At 39.3% G+C, this 21,999-nt stretch overlaps 2 protein-coding genes across 2 annotated transcripts; both read right to left on the minus strand.

Moving 5' to 3' along the window:
• Nucleotides 1-744: 744 nt before the first annotated feature.
• LOC147180341 (uncharacterized) lies at nt 745-7,986 on the minus strand. Its single transcript, XM_086082815.1, has 3 exons — nt 7,857-7,986; nt 1,116-1,967; nt 745-947 (listed from the first exon to the last, which is right to left on the minus strand). The coding sequence occupies exons 1-3, from the start codon at nt 7,984-7,986 to the stop codon at nt 745-747; spliced, it is 1,185 nt and encodes a 394-aa protein (XP_085938941.1).
• Nucleotides 7,987-10,735: 2,749 nt separating this feature from the next.
• Nucleotides 10,736-15,887, minus strand: LOC147180342 (uncharacterized). Its single transcript, XM_086082889.1, has 3 exons — nt 15,770-15,887; nt 15,398-15,517; nt 10,736-12,652 (listed from the first exon to the last, which is right to left on the minus strand). The coding sequence occupies exons 1-3, from the start codon at nt 15,885-15,887 to the stop codon at nt 11,514-11,516; spliced, it is 1,377 nt and encodes a 458-aa protein (XP_085939015.1). The 3' UTR covers nt 10,736-11,513.
• Between the last annotated feature and the right edge of the window lie 6,112 nt (nt 15,888-21,999).

Genomic DNA, 21,999 nt, shown 5'->3' on the forward strand with positions numbered 1-21,999 from the left:
CATTTCATATTCATAGTTTGAGTAGCTTTGAAAGCATTACGTTTACACTTTTAAGTAAAGCTGGAGTTAATTCTTCTTAAGTCTTCTGAAACCCTCATATCTATGAACGTAATGAACGTGAATACTTTTGACAGGGCCAGGCAGCTTTGAATAGTGTTTTGTCCAAATCTTTATTTAAAAAACCTGCATTGTATGTTTATTTGGGTTATCTTTGATATTGACATTTGTTTGATGATTTTAATCATTCAAGTGGGCAAACTGTGCAATAAAAGTGAGAATTTGAGAGGAGGGCAAATACTTTTTCACTGCAAAAGATATCCGACATGATTTGAGGTCATTGTCGTAGCCGCTGACACTTGGAACTGGAGCAATGTTCAAGATAAACGCAATATTAACCTGAATGCCGTCTCTAGACGAGTGGAGGCACATACAACATATTGTTATTATTATTTTCAATCAATATGAAAAAGGTCGAGATCAGTGAAGGACGACACGAGAGGAGCTGGTTAATGATCTCCCTCAACAAAATGCAACCCCCCCCCCATGTCATTCTTTCAATTTTTTCCTGATATTCTGTCTATCACTGTTAAAATAAAGTTGCCATAAAAATCAAAGACTTATTAATTTCTAAGTCTGAACATTTTTTAAATAAGCGGGATCACTTATTTCCTCCCTCTCTATTTTATTCAAAATCATTTACACTTTTACAGCACACCAAACTAACTCCCTTCATTTTTTTAAGATTTAAAGATCGCTGCTTTTCTCACCAGCACACTTGTGTGTCTCAACAAGCTTTTTACTAGAGAATCTTTTAGCACAAACACTGCAACTAAATGGTTTCTTCCCAGCATGTGTTCTTGAGTGGCTTTTTAATTTTCCCTTGTCACAGAAGCTTTTGCCACAGTCTGAGCAAGAAAAAGGTTTTTCTCCAGTGTGGGTTCTTGTGTGTATTTTTAAAACTGACTTTCGTGAGAAGTGTTTGCCGCAGTCTGGGCAGGAAAAAGGTTTTTCTCCAGTGTGGGTTATTTTGTGTATTTTTAAATTTCCCTTGTGAGAGAAGCTTTTGTCACAGTCTGGGCAGGAAAAAGGTTTCTCTCCAGTGTGTGTACTTGTATGTCTTGTTAAATGTCCCTTGTCAGAGAAGCGTTTGCCACAGTCTGGGCAGGAAAAAGGTTTTTCTCCAGTGTGTGTTCTTTTGTGTATTTTTAAATGTCCCTTCTGAGAGAAGCTTTTGCTGCAGTCTGGGCAGGAAAAAGGTTTTTCTCTAGTGTGTGTTCTTTTGTGTATTTTTAAATTTCCCTTGTGAGAGAAGCTTTTGCCACAGTCTGGGCAGGAAAAAGGTTTCTCTCCAGTGTGTGTACTTGTATGTCTTGTTAAATGTCCCTTGTCAGAGAAGCTTTTTCCACAGTCTGAGCAGGAAAAAGGTTTCTCTCCAGTGTGTGTTATTTTGTGTATTGTTAAAGTTCTCTTGTCATAGAAGCTTTTGCCACAGTCTGAGCAGGAAAAAGGTTTTTCTCCTGTGTGTTTTCTCAGGTGAACTTTCAAACTCCCTTTTGAACTGAATGTTTTCGCACACTGAGAACATTTGCAGCGGTTGTTGTCAGCATGATCACCTTTAGCGTATTCATCATCGTCAGTGTCAGCAGACTGTGACCTTATGTCATCACTTTGTGCTAGTGATGATCCCCATTGGTCTGCATCACCTTCTGTCTCCATGTGTTGAGGAGTTGAGCTGCTGCTTGGAGGCTCCGCCCCTCTGTCCTCCTCACTCTCACCCATGACTTCATCTTTACTCTTAAAAGGGGCAAAGGTCAGTGGTGTCTTGGTGACATCATCCTCAAACTGCTCCTCTTTGACAAAAAGGGGCTTTTCTTCCTCTTTGATGTAAGGATGCTCTTCTTCCTCCTGTTTCACATGAGGAGACTTCACCACCTGTTCCTCAGGACGAAGATATTTCTCACCAACGTCTGCGGGACACAAGAAGGCAAACATACATTTGGTCGAGTTAAGTCAAATCTCTAGCGCGCCTTGATGTTGTGTATTATTGTTTCTAACCGGCCGCTAAGTGGTCTCGACGAAACGGCCTAAATGTGCACATTTGTTTTATTCATAACCGCTTGTAAATGTCTACAAGCATTCACGGCAAATCTGAGACATTGCACGCCAAAATAACGTTTGTGGGAGATTTGCCGGTTACGGCAAAAATAACCGTTGCCTAAACAATCACAAACTAACGCTACAACATAGTCTCTGTAGTAACGTTATGCGACTTTTCCTTATGGAAAAACGTTATGCCACTTTTCCACATATTGAAATAGTTCTCAAATGTGTAAGAGACATGTCTGTATTTTTCTTTTCTTCTGCTGCCATGGCCAGTCGCTTCCATTCACAACATTAGCACATGGCTACTGTTAACATTGTTAACATTTTTTACTGTTTCAATTGATATTTTAACCGTTTTGAATTTAGTTATAGCTGTGTAGTAATAAGAAAACAGTTAATTCAAATGTTATTCGATGTATAGTGTCTTTGTTCCATTCCCTGGGAAAGGAATGTCTAATAAGGTTTCTGTTCTTATCTAAAGGAGTATATGTTTGAAAGTGCAAGCAGAGTTTCTGTCCATAAATTATCCGGTCCAAGAAGTGCCGGGACCAATTATTTTCCTACATCTGGAGTGGACTAAGATACGAGCTGAAGATTTATTATCTGTTTTTGTATTTCACTCTTCCCACAAGGACAGGAGACAGGAGGGGGAGACTATTTTCTGTAAACACTGTTTTTGTATAAGTTGGGATGAGCCCAGAAGGGGGGCACATTTAGGAACCGATGCTGATTCAGTAAGGATCCTTCATGGCATCAGAAATTTCTGAATAAAAATCTCTTGCAAGAAAACCTCTTCACCGATCTCAACTTTGAGTTTTATTTTAACACGCAAGAAAACAACGAACATTTTCTATCACTACCATGACAGAAACCACTACCTCTTCGAGAGAGAAGGGTGTGGCTTAGACATGGCCTGGTGCAGCTATTTACATAAAAGTGACACAACCCTAAAACAGGCTGTTTTGAACAGAGCGTTTTTCTTGGCTGATTGAGGGACAGCAAAAATATTAGATCCAAAGTCAATTTTGATGAATGCATGTCACAGACATGTCTTTTACACATTTGGGAAGTATTTTAGAATGTTGAAAGAATAATATGAGACCTTTAAAAGCAACCCTGGTTATAAGTCTGCACTTCTTCACGTAATCATGACATGTCGCTAGCAGAGAATGCTAGTAGTAGCACGAAAACAAAACAATCAATCCTGACTAAGGGTTTTAGGACAAATTCCTCTCAACATCGCTAATTAAAACGCTAATGCTATACCTACTAAACTGATGTGCCGCTGACATAAAACAACATGTAGTCAATTCCATTCCAGAAGCTGGCTGAGTAGCACAAGAAATAGTTTAAGATTTTATTGATTGTTCTAATAACTGTTTTTGCAGAGCTGCCAACTGTTACGGGTTGTCCGTATTTTTTCGCACTCTTGATTAGATGCACTCCTTATAGAAAGAGAAAAAGAGCAGACGGTGGTTAGATCATACTGAAGCGGCCGCGTATTGTTTGGCCAAGATAAACAATCTGCGGTGGTTATTTTCCCGTGACCGGTAACTCACCGCCTAGTTGATGTAAGTTTGTGATGCTTCGAGCCGCTGAACCATTTCAACAAAATGACTTCAGATTGATTCAGTGGTTCAGAACGCTTTGGGTTTCTCCATTTTCACTCAACTTTATTTTGAACATTTAAAAATGACAATAAAACAAAAGTTATTCCACAAAACAAGGATGAAATATAACTGTTTTCGCTCCCCATAAATAATAGTAATGACTTCCAAAGAAACTCATTTAACAAAGGAAAATACTTTCTGTTCGAAATGGAATAGGATGAAGCAACTGCTCATCTCGTCCTATCCCAATTATACCTCACTTATTACTTTAACTCATTATTCTTAAATGCCTTCACAAAAATTGTACTCAACCACTGTTTTTATTATTCCTCCCTAGTATATTTAGCAAAAATTATTTCGTTATACAATTTCTTAAATTGACAAATGCTTGTACTTCTTTCAATGTTTTCCTCAAGACCATTCCACAAAACCACACCACAGATCGAAATGCACATACTTTTGAGTTTTGTGCCAGCATAATTTTGTTTAAATTTCAATTCCCCTCTCAAATAAAGTACATCATTTTTGTATGTTGCCGGGCAGCATATTATTATTTGCCCCATACATTATTTGTCCAGTTTTAAAATCTAACAGATCCCTAAACTAGTGTGCGCAATAAAAAAAAAAAAGCTTATTGGTGTATTCAAGGTACCTACCCTGCATGATTTATTATTCTCATGGCTTTTTTGCAGTGTGCATAATGATTGTATTGTAGTTTTGTAGAAATTACCCCAAACTTCTACACAGTAATATAAATGAACAATAGAAAATATACATTGTTTTCTCATTTAATGTGTCTGGTCTTTCCCAAAACTCCAACAGTGCGTGCTACCTTTGCCCTAACATGTTTTATATGGGATTTCCAGCAGATTTTGTCATCAAGAATCACACCCAGAAATGTATTTTCATAAACCCATTCAATTTGAACGTTATTAATCCTCAGTATTATTTGTGTATTTATTTTACGGTTGAACAACATCAGTTTGCTTTTACTCAAATTTAATGAAAGTTTGTGTAGGTCAAACCATGTTTAAGTTGATTTAATTCTTTGTTAGTGTTAGAGCACACTATATTTTTGTACTCTTTTACGTGTTCCAATAAATCCAAGTTGAGATTCTGGTGAAGAGGTTCATTCAGAAATTTCTGATAACACAATTGAAGTCACCCAAGCAGTGATCCGTCCCAAACTCGAGCACACGGCACATTTATTGAAAAACAGTGTTCACAGGAAATCGCCCCCCCCCCCTATCAAGTTCCCGTAGGTGCAAAATCAGATTAGACTTCGACAGCAGTATACCAGCTTGTCCTTGGACTTTCTTTGACCGAACAGAAAGTCCTACAAACTCTACTCCCTTAGATAATAGAAAAGAAACTTATTATTTTTCTCTTTCCCAGGCAAGAGAGAAAGATAAGAAAACAATCAAAAACATTATTCATCGAGCTATATTAAGTTAACATAATTACACCTACATCTACACAGTTATAACTAAATTCAAAACAGTAAAAATGTTAACAGTAGCTACCTATCTGCTGCAGGTTGTCTCCAGAACAGAAAATGTTTGTCATCTGCAAATAGCACAAACTTTAAGATTTTCGAAACCATACAAATGTAGTTTATGTACATAGGAAAACATTTTGGTCGCATTTATCAATTGTGAATTCGAGATGAAGAATCTCAGGTTATTTTTTTAAAACAAGTGTCTAGTTTCCCTGAATGCGCTAACTACTAGCGCTAGCTAGCATGTTACAACGAAAACAACAACAACATTATTGTTGATTCATCACTTATTTTTGTACACTTTAGCAACAATTTCAACTTTTGGGCAGCTGGTAAAGAATAATAAGAGACCTTAAGGAGGGTATTTGGAGAGATCTCAAAATCGAACGTCTTGACCACAAATCTATCTTTAGCCAGAGCTAGCGGCTCACATAGATCACAATCGCATTATGGTAAAAGCATTTTTACCATCTTACAATGACACTTACCTTAATCAAAATGGTTAGAACACACTTTGGTAGACTTTGTCGGTTGGAAATCCTTCCGAAGTATCTTTGTAATTCCGGACACTTCTTTGCCGTTCCCATTCGACATTCCATGGACCGGCACACAATGTTGGGCAAATGACGGCATGTGAATACTATTTAGAAGTTTCATTTCACATCTTTGTTCGCCCAATTATGCACCATTATGAAGCGGTGCGTGAAAATCCGGAACGAATGAACAAATGAATAAATCAAAGTAACTTGTAGTAAGTAACTTGCGAGCGCTCAGCATTTGGTTGCGTTGTCTTGCTAGTCGTTTGCCCCACGAAAGGCCCGCTGGGTCGAAAGGTGGGGGTCGGTGACGTCATGTGAATATTATGTATTAGATAGCTAATTTGTCAGCCAGTTGAGTGTAACTCCTTTAATTCCATATTTTTCAAGTTTCCTAACTAGTACATGATGATCTATTGTGTCAAATGCCTTTTTTAAATCTACAAATACTCCTGCTACATTTTTTGGGGGTCCAGAGAACTGGTTATTTCTTCCACGTGGACCTCTTTGGTCTCAATCCATATTGACCTGTAATTTATCAATTCATACTCTTCAATGAAATTATCTAGGCTATTTGCAAAAAAAATGTCTAAAATGTTTGAGAATTGAGAAAGTAGAGAGACCGGCCTTTAATTAGTGAATTGACTTCTGTCTCCCGCTTTGTAAATCGGGACGATCTTGGCAGTTTTCATTTGATCTGGGAATACACCCGATGACAAGGACAAATTACACATATAGGTTAATGGCTTTACAATTACATCAATTACTTTCTTAATCAAAAACATATCAATGTCGTTCCAGTCTGTGGAAATGTTGCCCTTGCATTTGCCAACAATATCAAGAATCTCTTTTTCAGTTGCAGGATTTAAAAACATTGAGCTGTGGTTGCTATCAATAAAGCTCCCGACCCTCCCCAACCCTTCTTCCGGCTGTAGGTTTGCAATTTGTTCTGCCAGTTTGGGCCCCACACTTACAAAAAAATCGATTAAACCCACATCATTCATATTATTTATGTTTTGCTATCCTCAATAAAATATTCAGGAAAACTTTTTGTTGAACCATTCCAGATAATAACACGTTCCATATCCCTTTTGTTGGTTTTATTCTTGTCCATTTATAGTAATCTTTCTTAGATTTTCTCATAATATTAATTAACTTATTTTTGTATATCTTATATTTCTTTTCTGCTTCTACAGTTCTTAATTTTAAGAATTTCCTGTATAATGTGTTCTTTTTTTTGCATGCATTTTGTAGCCCTTTCGTGATCCATGTTTTTTCTGTGGACCTTTTCTTCTGGTCGTAACATTTTATTGGACAATGCTTATCAAATAATGCTTTAAATATTCGCAGGAATGTTTCATATGATTTGTTAATGTCAGTCTCCTCGTATACTATTCTCTCTGTTATCAGTAATTCATTTCTTAAGCTGTCAATAGATTCTTCTGTTCTTATTCTTTTATAGTTAAACACATTAAGATTCACAGACAATAACAAAATTCCAATCATACCTCACAAACAGTGGCCGATGATCACTGATGTCATTCAGAAGTAATCCACAAATCGAGGTATTATCCATATAGTGAGTAAATATATTATCAATTAGTGTGGCGGAATAAGATGTTACCCTGCTTGGTTTTGTGATTAAAGGAAATAAACTCATACTAAACATTACATCGATAAATTCATCAGTTAGTTCATGCTTATTAGGATTTAAAAGATCCAAATTGAAATCCCTGCAAACTAACACGTCCTTGTTTTTTTTTCATCGCTGGAAAACATTATTTCCCTACAATTATTAAATAATTCAATATCAGACCCCGGAGCTCTGTATACACAACCAACCAATATATTCTTCCCTTTTTTCCATACAAATTTCCAGAATAATGGCATTCATCTTCTCCACTTTTTTTGTATTCTAATCCTTCATCAACATACAGAGCCACTCCTCCTTTTTTGTTCTGCCTGTTTACGTAGTTCAGTTCATACCCATGTATTCATCACTAGCCTTTGGGGCTCTGTAGGATTCTATTGAACTACAAACACATGGATATTATTTTAACGATAGAAACAAGTTCTTCACGAAGTAGGCGAGCTAAGAAGTGTACAAACCTGCTCTGCGTAGCACAACACGAGGCTGCGTGCAAACATTGCCCAGCAGTTGAAGTCGAAGATGTTGCTCCTTCTCTTCTTTTACTCCAAAAAGTTCCTCCTCGTACTTCGGTGTCGTTCTTGCACACATGTTGGCACAATAACGCCCAAAAAGTCACACTTGATGTTTAGTTGTCGATGTGTCGCGATTACCAAACGCGTCTCCTTGTTAGCGGCTAGCAAGCTAAAATAAGCTAAGCTAACTAAGCCGCGAATCTTCAACGTGCACCGAGACGAGTTGATCCGGCCACAAAGACTTAATAAATGATGTTGTAGTCCTTCAAAGTAGCGATGGGCGTCCTGTGTGGAGGCTGCAGTCAGTTCAGCACCAAATCGGAAAGATTAATTTAGCGGAGGGCGTCTGGTTACGTGAAGAAGCGAAAGCAGACGTGCGAGAAGTCGAGGACACGCCCACGCTGCGATATGATTGGCTGCTGGAAGCTTCGATCGTGTATGGAGCGCTGTCATCAAGTCACCGACAGATGTCGCCATCTGCAAATTGAACCGCGCATTTTTATTGAGAAACACGATTTTACGGTACTCTGTACAGCCATGCACATAAAATTATATTACTTTAAAATACATTGAAAAAAGTATTTGCTTTTGTGAACATTAGTTTGCTCAATGCAGAGGGGCCAACTCTTAGTCTGTCTCGCATCAGTCACATCTGGCCTTCAACACTATTTTGGATTAGGTTGTCTAATGCAGTGTTTCCCAACCAGGAGTATTGCAGCACTGCACATGGAGATCCTGACGTTGACGTCACGCGTCCCAAAATGGTCTGAGTGCAGCCATTTTGGCATGATAGAAAACGTATCTGCCACTTTGAGTAAACGGCAAACTTGAACAATGATTGACAGCTGTTGTGGACCAAATATAGGCAAAAATAAATAAATAAATAAATAAAATAAAAAAGATCAGCATGCTCCAAGCTACCAAAAGGATAATGAATGGCTAGCCAATATTGCACTTTGTACATGGTGGCCAACCTCAATGAATTACTCACCCTCCACAACGCCTAACGACACCTTATATAAACTCTATAAACTCATATAAAATTACAGCATATATACATTTTTAACAGCTCACGACTGATGTAAGTAATTTTTTGGAACTTTGCTTTTAAACTTTTTTTTTTTAATTCAGCAAGTGACTGACATTTTTCCGGTCAGTTCCAAAATCATTCCACAAATGAACACCTTTGCTTAATATTTGTTCTTGTTTTGATTTTTTTTGTAGACACTTATGTTTTAAGGACTCTCTCTCATTTCAAACAGCTTCTGAGTACTGTGGCAGAGTAGATGGTTGTGTACTTTATACATTATTTGTACTATTTTAAATTTTAAATTTCATTGTATTTGATTTAATAAATAGAGAACTGAGAGAAAAGAGAGTTGGTTCTGTATATTTTGATCGATTTATAATTCTTATGGCTCTTTTTTGCAATTTGAAAACAGGATGGGTATTTGTTTTATATGCGTTTCCCCAGATTTCCGCACAATAGGTCAGATATGGTAATAATAATGAACAATATCATGTGTAGAATGATTTCTGATTAGTTTTAGAGAGTATCCCTATCATTTTGGACATTTTCCTTTTGACATTTTCTATGTGTGACTTCCAACATCATTTTTCATCAATAACTACTCCCAAAAATTTATTTTCATACACTCTTTCGATTTCAATTGAATTTACCATAATTTTGACCTGTTGTGTGGTTTGTCTAGTAACAAAAGCTATAAACTTGGTTTTGTTTAAGTTTAATAATTTATTTAAGTCAACCCAGTTTTTTAATGTGTTCAATTTATTCTCCACGGCAGTCAGAAGCTGCTTCAGGTTTTCTCCTGAACAGTAGAGAGTTATGTCATCGGCGAATAAGACACTTTTGAATATTTTTGAGACACAACAGATATCATTTATATACAATATAAATAATTTGGGGCCTAGCACAGACCCTTGGGGGACTCCATGGGTAATCTGCAAGTGTTTTGATTGTATGTTGTTAAACTGTAAGTACTGACATCTCTTATCCAAATAACTTTTCATCCATTTATATGCCAAACCTCTTATGCCATATCTTTCTAATTCATTCATTAGTATAGAATGATCTATAGTATCAAATGCTTTTTTTTTAATCTATAAAAATTCCAACAGTAAATGTTTTATTATGTATGTTACTAGATATTGTTTCTACGAGTTCCATGACTGCCATTGAGGTGGTCCGTTTTTCTCTAAACCCATTTTGATTTTCACTTAAAAGCTTATGTTTCTCAATAAAATCGCCCAGTCGATATGAAAATAATTTTTCGAGAATTTTTGAGAACTGTGGCAGCAGTGATATTGCTCTACAATTAGTGAATATGTGTCTTTCTCTATTTTTATGAATAGGAATAACTTTTGCAATTTTCATTTTTGATTGAAATATACCGGCTTTAAACGACAAATTACATATATATGTGAAAGGTTGCACAACATATTTTATAATACTTTCTACTAATTTAATACTTCTGTATCATTAACAGCATTAAGCCACATAGTGGATGAATTATTTTTAATGTGCTTATCTATTTGACATTTGTTTTGTGGCTCAGGGATTTCTTCTGCCAAATTACTGCCAACATTAACAAAATTCTCATTTAAATTATTAGCTATGTCTGAAATTTTTTCAAACACAATATTTTTATCTTTTATGAAATATTCTGGATAATCTATTTTTTTTAAGCTTTTTTTATTTACATGATTTAGTATTTTCCATATTTCTTGTGTGTTGCTTTTATTCTGCTCTAATGCATGGTAATGATCTTTCTTACTTGTTCGTATAATATTCAATAGGTAATTTTTTGTAGGTCTCGTACTTTATTTCAGCTTCCATAGTTTTCAATGTAATAAATCTTTTGTATAAAATGTTTTTCTTTTTACATGCATTCTCGATCCCCTTCGTCATCCATGGCTTATTTAGACCTTTATATTTTCTTGTGACTTTTATCAATGGACAATGTTTATTGTATAAAGAGATAATGGTAGACTGAAATGCATTGTATGCGATATTGGGATCATCATTTGAATAGACGTCAGACCAATTATGTTTTTCTAAATCCAGCTTAAAGGCAGCCGTTGTGTTCTTAGTCTTGTTTCTGATGTGTAAATTATTGTTGATCTTATTTTTTAAATCAAAATATTCTTGAAAAATTGCAAAGACCGGAAGATGATCACTTATATCATTGATAAGAAATCCACTTTCTATTTTATGGTTAATTTTATTTATAAAGTGCAGGGATGAATGAGCATGACGCGGTGACGACACTTTTGAGTAGTTGAGCTTTAGTGGTTGAATAAATACTAAGTTTTGAAATGACATATCAGGCATTGGAAACGGGTCAGGGGTAAAAAAGGTGAGCAGTGGGACCAAAGAAGTATCTTTTAAAATCATTCACAGATTCTACCCATCTACAAAATGGCTTAGCGGTTTTAGTGAATATTCACTATCATTATCCATATATCAAAAAATAGATATACATATATATTCACTTATATAATATACATTTTCCGCACTGTATTTTAAGCAAAATCATTTACACTTTTACAGCATACCAGACTCACTCCCTTCTTTTTTAAGCTTCAAAGATCGCTGCTATTCTCATCAGCACACTCGTGTCTCTCAATAAGCTTTTTACAGGAGAATCTTTTAGCACAAACACTGCAACTGAATGGTTGCTTCCCAGCGTGTGATTTTGTGTGTTTTGTTAAATCTGACTTATACGAGAAGCTTTTGCCACAGTCTGAGCAGGAAAACGGCTTTTCTCCAGTGTGTGTCCTTTTGTGTATTGTTAAATATGACTTGGTGGTGAAGCTTTTTCCACAGTCTGAGCAGGAAAAAGGTTTCTCTCCGGTGTGTGTTCTTTTGTGTATTGTTAAATTTCCCTTGTCAGAGAAGCTTTTGCAACAATCTGAGCAGGAAAAAGGTTTCTCTCCAGTGTGTGTACTTGTATGTCTTGTTAAATTTCCCTTGTGAGAGAAGCTTTTGCCACAGTCTGGGCAAGAAAAAGGTTTTTCTCCAGTGTGTGTTATTTTGTGTATTTTTAAAGTTCCCTTTTCATAGAAGCTTTTGCCACAGTCTGGGCAAGAAAAAGGTTTTTCTCCAGTGTGTGTTATTTTGTGTATTTTTAAATGTCCCTTGAAAGAGAAGCTTTTGCCACAGTCTGGGCAAGAAAAAGGTTTTTCTCCAGTGTGGGTTCTTGTGTGTTTTGTTAAAATTCCCTTCTGAGAGAAGCTTTTGCCGCAGTCTGAGCAAGAAAAAGGTTTTTCTCCAGTGTGTTTTCTCAGGTGAACTTTCAAACTCCCCTTTGAACTGAATGTTTTCGCACACTGAGAACATTTGCAGCGGTTTTTGTCAGCATGATCACCTTTAGCGAATTCATCATCGTCAGTGTCAGTAGACTGTGACCTTATGTCATCACTTTGTGCTAGTGATGATCCCCATTGGTCTGCATCACCTTCTGTCTCCATGTGTTGAGGAGTTGAGCTGCTGCTTGGAGGCTCCGCCCCTCTGCCCTCCTCACCCTCACCCACGACTTCATCTTTACTCTTAAAAGGGGCAAAGGTCAGTGGTGAGTTGGTGACATCATCCTCAAACTCCTCCTCTTTGACGAAAAGGGGCTTTTCTTCCTCTTTGATGTAAGGATGCTCTTCTTCCTCCTGTTTCACATGAGGAGACTTCACCACCTGTTCCTCAGGACGAAGACATTTCTCACCAACGTCTGCGGGACACAAGAAGACAAACATACATTTGGTTTAGTTAAGTCAAATCTCAAGCACGACTTGATGTTGTGTTCGACTTTTTGAAGCACACAATTTATTAATATCGATATAATTGGATTTAATATTTAAGTAATTTTATTTATTTACTTTTGCAATGTTACACAAAAAATCGTCAGTTTATAAAATGAAACAATTCACTATGTAACTGACTGACATGTTGGATAGTGTTTAAGAAAGACACAAATTTGTTCGCAGAAAGTGGTCTCTGTTAAGGAGGCATTTGTATTTGTTTAAAAACAAAATACACTAAAGTACTCACTGTGAAGAAAACACCAGTTTTAATATTTTGTTTCAGTGATGATAAAAAAAGAAACTATTTTCTCATTGAAAAAACATCAATTTATGTCTTGAGGATTTTTAACGTAGATTATCGCAGATTTATTACCTGACCAAGATACCGATAATCGCAGTATCGTCATATCGTGAGATCATCTTTATCGTGAGCCTTGTATCGCATATCGTATCATATCTTCTCATTGAAAAAACATACATTGGTTGATGATTAAAAAAAAAAGTTCATTTAGAACCCTAATTGTTTATTATAGTTTGCTTGACTTTAAAACAACTTATTTTGTGAGTTTCAACACAATTACAAGCTTAAAACAAATACAGAACACATTCTATCTTTTCATTTTTTCAAATGAGGTTTGGCAGCATATACTACAAGTACTAACAAACAGTTGGGATGAGAAGTTTAAATTACTTTCTGCAGTGCTACAACATCTGACTAATATATATGAAATGTGGCTGTATGGGTTACACAGTATACGGTGAATAAATGGCGCACATATGGGCCACATGACATTATTTTGCTTAGGGCCCCCAAATGGCCTAGCATGACTTGATGTTGTGTATTATTGTTTCTGAAGCGGCACCTTGATTTGGGCCCACCGCACACTCGGACTGGCCCATCAAAAAATATATATATATTTGGGCGACTCAACCCCACACATGGATCACTTTGATCTATGGAAAGGTTTTGCACCAGTGTGTGTTCTTTTGTTCATTGCTAAAGTTGACTTTTGAGAGAAACTTTTGCCCCAATCTGAGCAGGAAAAAGGTTTTGCCCCAGTGTGTGTTGTGTGCGCTTTCAAACTCCATTTTGAGCTCATGCCCTATCACCGATAGCATATTCATTATCATCATCATCATCTTGAGGAGAGTGGGACCTTATAAGAGATAGACCGATACAGGCCGATATTGGGCATTTTGGTCAATATCGGTATGAGCTCTTTTTTTTTTTTATCTGACGGCCGAAATAAGGTAAATGTAAAACCATTTTAATCTCAGGGAGCTATATATTTACATTTTCAGTTAACTTTATAAGAGATGCTACTGACCCTAGGAATCCTTTGAACCATTTGTTTTTGTTCGACATTGAAATGTGAAAGTTTAAGATTTCAGGTATTTTTAAATTTTGGCGTGAAAATATTTACTGTAGAGAACTAGAGAGCTGTGGAAATAACTTGCTTAAGTTTCCATTTAACTTTTTAAGACGATACAATGTATTTTAGAAAATGTTGACGCCAATATGCGCCATGAAAATGAATATCAGCTTCAAATATCGGTTATCACCCAACTAAAAATCGGTATCGAACCTGAAAAAAACATATCGGCCTATCTTTAGACCTTATGTCATTACTTTGTGCTTGCGGTGGTCGCCAGTGGTTTGCATCACCTTCTGTCATCATGTGTTGAGGAGTTGAGTTGCTGCTTGGAAGCTCCGCCTCTCTGTCCTCCTCACACTCACCCTTGACTTCATCTTCACTCTTTAAAGGGGCGAAGATCAGTGGTGACTTGGTGACATCATACTCAACCTCCTCCTCTTTGATGTAAAGATGCTCCTCCTCCTTTTTAACATGAGGAGACTTCACTTCCTGTTCGTCGGGACGAAGATATTCCTCACTGACGTCTGCAAGACACAAGAAGACAAGCGTGAGTTGATGTGTATAATTGTTTCGACCGCAGCACCTTGACTTGGGGCCTATCGCACACAGTACGATGCATCAGAAAACCAAATCGAACCGGACCATGGGGGGCGGCGGCGGCTGGCATATCAACCCCGCACACAGAGTGATTAGATCTATGGACACCGTCCGAGCTGAATTGACTTTTAAGGCGTGCCAATCTCATCTCTCAAAGCCCAGAGAGTCAATTTGCTTCTGCTATGTCAAGCCCTTGGGTCTATGTTTTTTGTATATGTAATATAATATAATATAATATAATATAATATAATATATATATATATACACAAATAAATCGAAGTTTTAAACAAATATCCTCCACTTGTCTTACCTGCCCCCGTGATTTTATTCTTGACCATTTTAAAAACTACAACTAGCACTTGATACAGTTGCCCCAGTGACAACAAAAAACAGACCCAAGGTCCATGGATCTAAGGAGAAATGAGGAAGTAAAGAACCTTAATGAATATGCGAATGTCACTTAACTCAGCCAAAGGCTGGACTCTGTTTGAATGTCACACCAACAGACCTTTTCCGGCTCCAACAGCTACATTGGAAGGGACGCACGTTCCGGAACCTCCAGAACTCAAACAATTAATATTTACTAACTCCCAGCTAACAAAAAACAACAACCAGATGCTCCTTCAAAAATAAATTATTGTGATTATGTATGGTTAAAAGTGATTTAACAAAAATGATCTGAGCCCAGGTGGACTGGACCCCACAAGGTGATGGAGAGGACATCTCCTTCAGTTCGCCTGCACGGAAAAGGGGACACGTGGTTCCACATCTCATCTACACGACCCTCCAGATCTGCCCCAGGCTCAGCGATCCCACCACCTGACGACCCGACCGGAAAACCCCGTCTACTGATCCAGTGTCCAGCTGCCCCTATTGAGGACATCATTCAATAAAAGGTTGAATCAGCTGCCCCTATTGAGGACATCATTCAATAAAGGTTGAATCAGCTGCCCCGATTGAGGACATCATTCAATAAAGAACATCATCTCGAGATGGCTTCAAAGTGGGAACGCATCTCAGAATCAAGTGGCAGAATTAAAGTGTCATGTCCGGAGTCTTTCAGGTGCCCACCCTGACTCCCGTTATGGACCGAACCAGAGGTTCTGAAAGACCCCGAAGAATCTTCTAAAGGTCCAGCTTTTGCCCTCTCATCGGCCTGTGGCTCGAAGCCCAAATCTTGCAGGCACATGCTTTATGGACATTTTTCTCCCACTGATGTGAGTGTGTAGGGTTGATAATTTGCTGCAGGCAGTGCAGAGAGCTGTTACGGGACAAATGTTAATAGCAGGTGATATCCGTGTTCTTTTTACACAATTATATATTTTTCCTCCCTGATAATTAGGCTCTTAGGCGAGAAAATTATTAAACCTTTGTTTTTCCTCCCTGATTGTGTCATTCCAGATCTGATGCACACTCCCAAAGCAGATGAGGAGGTCGCGGCTTTTTGTTGATCTGGCCCTCACTGATTACACTCTGAAAACGGGATACGCCCCCTACGGCTTCCACTTTGCATTCGCAAGTGTTCCGAGCAGCCATTTTGAAGGGCATTCCCAAGTCTGTGGCAAAGGCCATGGAGGCATCTTCCCGGTGCTAAGGTAGACAAACACAAAAGTACAGACACACAATTTGCTATGGTGCAATTGAAATTTTTGAAAAAGCAGGAAGAAAATACTTTTGCTGTGATCTCATCTCCCTCTGTTGATTCCGAGTGCATGATGTATCAAGCAGGTGTATTCATTAGTCAAGGTGCGCCCCCTGGGTGGCCCAACATGTGCTTCTATTGTGAACGGCCTGGTCATTGGACCCACGATTGCAGACAGCGACTTCAAGCGTTTGGGTGGAGAGGCAGAGGCCAACAAACTGCACGTGGCTACATTCGAGGAAAGAGAGCTACAAGGATATTCCCTGAATCCACATGCTCAGTGACTGTTCACAGATTATTTTGCATCCTTTTGTGTTTTGCATTCTTTTGCGTTTGCACCTAACTGTCCAGTCAATCTTTTGGGCAGAGATCTCCTCTCATCAAATGCAGCCCTGATGGACTTATCCTGGAATTTCCGGATGATAACACCTACTGCTGATCTGTCTCCAGTGTCACCTCACAGTGCCCGCTTGTTGAACAATGCCCTGTGGCATGCGCCACTGCCAACATCTACTGAGAAAGAGTGGATATTGACTCCAGTGATTGGCTCGAATCTAAGCACTTCTGAGTTCTCTGGTCACCTTGGGTTCGTAACCTCAGATCTTATGATATGGTAACTGATTGTATGCATTGCACTCTGTACTATGACAGATCAGGGGATGAGATCTATAGCGAGGCATTTCAGAAAATTGAAAACAACATATGGGAATTTAAAATATGATGAATGGCAAAATGTATTTAAATCCCAATTGCTCTATTTGCCGTCACTTGATGTTTATTGGATTTAGTCTAATACATTTTTACCCACTTTCGTTTTGGAGCACCAGCTTCTGGATTGGCACCATGGAAGTAAAACAACCAACAGCAATTTTGCTGGTTATATATATATATATATATATATATAAAAAAAATTAACATCGCTGTGGTCCATGGATCCCACTGATGTTGATCTCGGTAACGTCTCACCTATTGTGTTTCCCCAATACTCTGTAAAAGAGGCTGGGATGATTAGCATTTCGGAAACAATTGACGGTTTGCTCAAAGCAGGAGTGTTGTGTGAAAATTTCGGCTCTGATTATAACACGCCTATTTCACCCGTTGAGAAGAAAGATATTGGAAAGTTTCTTGTGATTTATGACCTGCAAGAGATTAATGCGGCCGTCTTAACTCCTACTTTTTCTGACCCGAAGTCCTCACTCTGCATTGTCTCAAATTGCATCAGCCCACACTCATTTCACTTGCATTGACATGGCTAAGGCTCTCTTTTTCATTACAATCGCCTGCCTCAAAGGCTTTGTCTCTTTAACGACTGTCTTCGACAGTTGCTGTCTTCATTTGAACTACCCCCTGTTGTTCCTGGTGCTTACTGACAGCTGCATCTGACACTTCTTATCTTGGAGCCACGATGTCTCTGCTCTTCATCTCCTTGAAACAGCATCTTTCCACTGCTACAGCTTTTGTGATTCCTGATTACAGTCAAATGTTCTATCTTGACGTGTCTGAAAAGGTCAGCAGTGATTCTGCTGCTCTTTATCAGAAGAGGGAAGGGGGAAGTCGACAAGTTTGTCTGTATGCATCAACTCCACTGGAAAAATATGCACACATGACAGTTCATGTTGAATTAAAAGAATGGAAACAAATTAGCAATCGAACAGCAAAAAAAGGTTGCGGGGTACCAACCTACACTCCAACTAACTGTAAGTGAGTCTGAATGTGATAATCCACAGGAGGTGATCAAGCTGTGACAGAAAAAAGTAAGTCCAGAGGGGGACAAAAATATGAAGCATATGGCGGACAGAAGGTAAATATATTCCATCTCAGAAACAATTGAAAAATCTAATTTCTGGAGCCCATGGAATATGCCATTTAGGTGTGGAAGAAACATTGAGACAATTACACACTTGGTCCTTTCATGAGACAAATTGTTAAATTGTTGTGTTTGCAAAGGGTATAATGGTATGCATACATCTGAACCTCCCCAGGGCACTCACGGTCCGGCCAGACGTGACAGCTCTGGGGTCAGATGTTTTTTGATGGATTTCACTGACGTGATAAAACCAGTGTCAGGATACAGATATTTGCTGTTAATAGTGGATTCCTTTTCAGGATGGCCAGAGGCATATTCATGCAAATCTAAAACAGTAAATATCATGGTAAAACATTTGATTAATCACATACCATCACATGGGGTTTCCTAGAAAAATTTGATCAGACAATGGAACCCATTTCAAAAACAAACATCTACAAGCGGTAGAAAAGGCATTGGGATTAAAACACATTTGGTTCAGTGTATTATCCCCAATCCCAAGGACAGATTGAGCGAATTAATAGAAATATTAAAGAAAAATATAAATATTAAAGAAAATTGGCTAAAGCATTGGCCTCATCAAATTTTAATTGGCTACAAGCTCTTCCTGTTGCATTAATGAATATGCGAATGTCACTTAACTCAGCCAAAGGCTGGACTCTGTTTGAATGTCACACCAACAGACCTTTTCTGGCTCCAACAGCTACATTGGAAGGGACGCACGTTCCGGAACCTCCAGAACTCAAACAACTAATATTTACTAACTCCAAGCTAACAAAAAAACAATCAGATGCTCCTTCAAAAATAATTGATTGTGATTTAATGCACCACACACACACACACACTTGTATATACACTGGGTGGGGTCACATTCACGGTTTAGGGGTAGAGTTCGCCAGTCGGCGAGCTGGCGGACTCAGTAACAGGGGTTAACTTTCACAAAGAACGCTGGGGTGACGACCGGGGCCTTCCCCCGCTGGGCCTGGGGTTCGGGGGTGTCGGCCGCCCTCCGGTGCCCCCATCTCCCCCTTCTGCCCCCGGTGTCCCGTCCCTCCACATGGCGGGGGGTGGGGTGGGCGCGGCTGCCCTCTCCGCTCCGCTGTCCGGCCCCTCTTCGGCGCCGGTGCCTGGGTGCGGGTGGTCCCCGGGGGCTGGGGGTCGGGGGTTGGGGGGCTGCCGGTTGGTCGGGGTGGGGTCGGGGGGGGCGGCTTTGTTGGAGGGGGTGGTGGTGGGGGTTGCGGGGTGGGGGGTGCTGGGGGTGGGGGTGTCTGGGGGATTGGGGACCTGTGGGCGGCTGGGGCTGGGTTATGGTGGGTGGGTGGGTGGGGGGTCGTGGGGGTGCGGGGGTTGGGGGCCGGTGGGGTGCCTGGCCCACACACACAAAAAAAAAATAATAATAATAAAAATAAAATAAAAAATAAAGAGCAATGATGATGACATTTCCGAATGAACAATACTGAGCTCTTTATAGAAAATAAATAAATAAATAAATAAATAAATAAATAATAATAATAATAATAATTGATTGTGAATATGTATGGTTAAAAGTGATTTAACGAAAATGATCTGAGCCCAGGTGGACTGGACCCCACAAGGTAATGGAGAGGACATCTCCTTCAGTTCGCCTGCACGGAAAAGGGGACACGTGGTTCCACATCTCATCTACACAACCCGCCAGATCCGCCCCAGGCTCAGCGATCCCACCACCCGATGACGACCGGAAAACCCAGGCTCAGCGATCCCACCACCCGACCGGAAAACCACGTCTACTGATCCAGTGTCCAGCTGCCCCTATTGCGGATATCATTCAATAAAGAACATCATCTCGAGATGGCTTCAAAGTGGGAACGAATCTCCATCTGCTGCTGCATCGCGACACTCTTTCTCATATTAACTTTTATGCCAATCTGGTATCTCTGGAAGCCCTTCAGTACAACTTTGAACATAACCACAACACATCATATTAAGCAAAGTATTGATTCTCCACAAACTCCCTGGCACCTCATTCGAAAGGGGGACATCTCTTAACTCTTTGACCGCCATAAACGTTATAAAACGTTTAGTAAAAACCTACGGAGGGGCGCCGAGGATGTTAAAAGACGTTCACTATGTTTTTTTGGTTTTTTTTGGAAACGGGTGGAGGAAAGCCTTGGGCAGCTGTGTATCAAGTATCAAGCAGATCTAGTTAGTTTAATGACTCGTTTTGGCCCCTAGATGGCAGCGATGACTTTCTTTGCACAAGGTTGGGTGGGCCGCTCACCGTGGGCGTCAGTATAAGACGTGAGGCGGAGCTAGAGTGTTGAGGGGACAATGGCTGATGAAGCAACAATGGCGACCGGTTGCAAGCAGCTCACGCTTGAGCATTTTTTTCAAAGACGGAAAGCATCGATCAATACTAAAAAGCGCATTGATGTCGACGATGATGATGACTCAAAGTTGGAAGCCTTGACGCGACCGTTATGATCACGTAGTAAGCCTCACCGGCTAGCGCTGCTAACGCCGGAAAACGCGCAGCACAACCGACCGGGTACTTCTGCACAAGCGGACATTCGATCGGGCGATGGAGAGTAGTCGAAAAGCATCGACCAATGCACATTGATGATGATGATGATGGTGAATCCCGAGGTTGACGCCACAGTTGGACGCGGCCTTTATTCTCACGTCATAAAGCCTCACCGGCTAGCGCTGCTAACGCCGGAGCTGCACAAGCGGACATTCGATCGGACAATGAAGAGTACTCCGAGTCCAATGCATATTCATCGGAGGAGCGGGTACAGTCTGATCACGGAGAAGACACTGGTTCTGGACTACGATGCCACCATGAATGGAGTGGATAAGATGGATCAGAACATCTCTTACCACCCAGTATAGCAACTGAAGGACACGAGGAAGCCAGACGTAACACCACCGTAACGTAACCATAGCATGATCCTGATATTAGACTTTATGGCAACACACACTGCAGTATATACTTGCTATTCCCCGGAAAAAACGGCCTGCAAGAAAGTGTAGCTTCTGCACGCGAAGAGGCAATCGAAAAACTGTCGTTGAAACATCCAACATAATTGTAAATAGTACCACAGTTGCACACATTTGTAAATAGTTTAGTCAAATTGTTACACTGTTGAATGTAAATAAACATATTTTGCTATCAAAAAACACTTTTTCATTCTTGGTGGTAGTGTTTTATAGAAGTAAAGCACTATTTAGGTGTTTGTGGCATCATTCATGGACAAAAAGAAGTGTAAAATTCACTAGCGTGCATGAAATAATATCGTTTCACTAAAAACTTGATTTCTCCGTATTTTGGTCCAAAACAAGCGCATTTGGATGAAACTAACCATTTTCTATTGTTGATTACTAAAGAACGGAATAAGGTAGAAACAAACTTTTTTTTCTGATAAAAGACGAAAGTTCAATCTTTCATTTGGTAGTATGTGTGTTTCCATAGTCCAAACAGAACATTTTCTGTGGACCTTGAAACATCAGTCAAAATGCTTAAATCGGCTGGCACTGACAGCATCCCTTTTCTGAAAATGTCTGGCAGTCAAAGAGTTAACTATCAACATGTGATACACATATGCTTATTCCACTGAAAAATATTTAAATGAATCACATTGTTCTTTAATGCTACATAACTGCTAAACAACTTTCTCTCACCGATAAAGGGATGTTTCATTGTTGCGTGCTTTTGCTTCTTATGCTAATGATAATGTCCAATCTTGCCCCACAACCCTTGCTTAATGTTGCGCCAGCCGTCTGCGACCATGACGCCGCTAATACCTTTTTCTCTGAAATGTTTATCTGCTTGTGTCGGACTCTTTTGAGTCCGAATGAGGGAATGTCGACAGT

Source organism: Leptonotus elevatus, chromosome 1 (genome assembly GCF_054856555.1).
Source record: "Leptonotus elevatus isolate MCC_2025b chromosome 1, RoL_Lele_1.0, whole genome shotgun sequence".
NCBI classification, from domain to species: Eukaryota; Metazoa; Chordata; class Actinopteri; order Syngnathiformes; family Syngnathidae; genus Leptonotus; species Leptonotus elevatus.

Excerpts from the sequence above, each read along its gene's own strand:
- LOC147180341 (XM_086082815.1), bottom strand. The coding sequence starts at position 7,986 with ATGTGTGCAAGAACGACACCGAAGTACGAGGAGGAACTTTTTGGAGTA. Across the intron at positions 1,968-7,856 it reads TGTTGTGCTACGCAGAGCAG|ACGTTGGTGAGAAATATCTT; the intron begins GTTTGTACACTT and ends TGTGTCCCGCAG. Across the intron at positions 948-1,115 it reads CAAGGGACATTTAACAAGAC|ACACAAGAACCCACACTGGA; the intron begins ATACAAGTACAC and ends TTTTAAAAATAC.
- LOC147180342 (XM_086082889.1), bottom strand. The coding sequence starts at position 15,887 with ATGTGCCTGCAAGATTTGGGCTTCGAGCCACAGGCCGATGAGAGGGCA. Across the intron at positions 15,518-15,769 it reads GGTCCATAACGGGAGTCAGG|GTGGTGGGATCGCTGAGCCT; the intron begins GTGGGCACCTGA and ends TCGGGTCGTCAG. Across the intron at positions 12,653-15,397 it reads CCTCTCCATCACCTTGTGGG|ACGTTGGTGAGAAATGTCTT; the intron begins GTCCAGTCCACC and ends TGTGTCCCGCAG.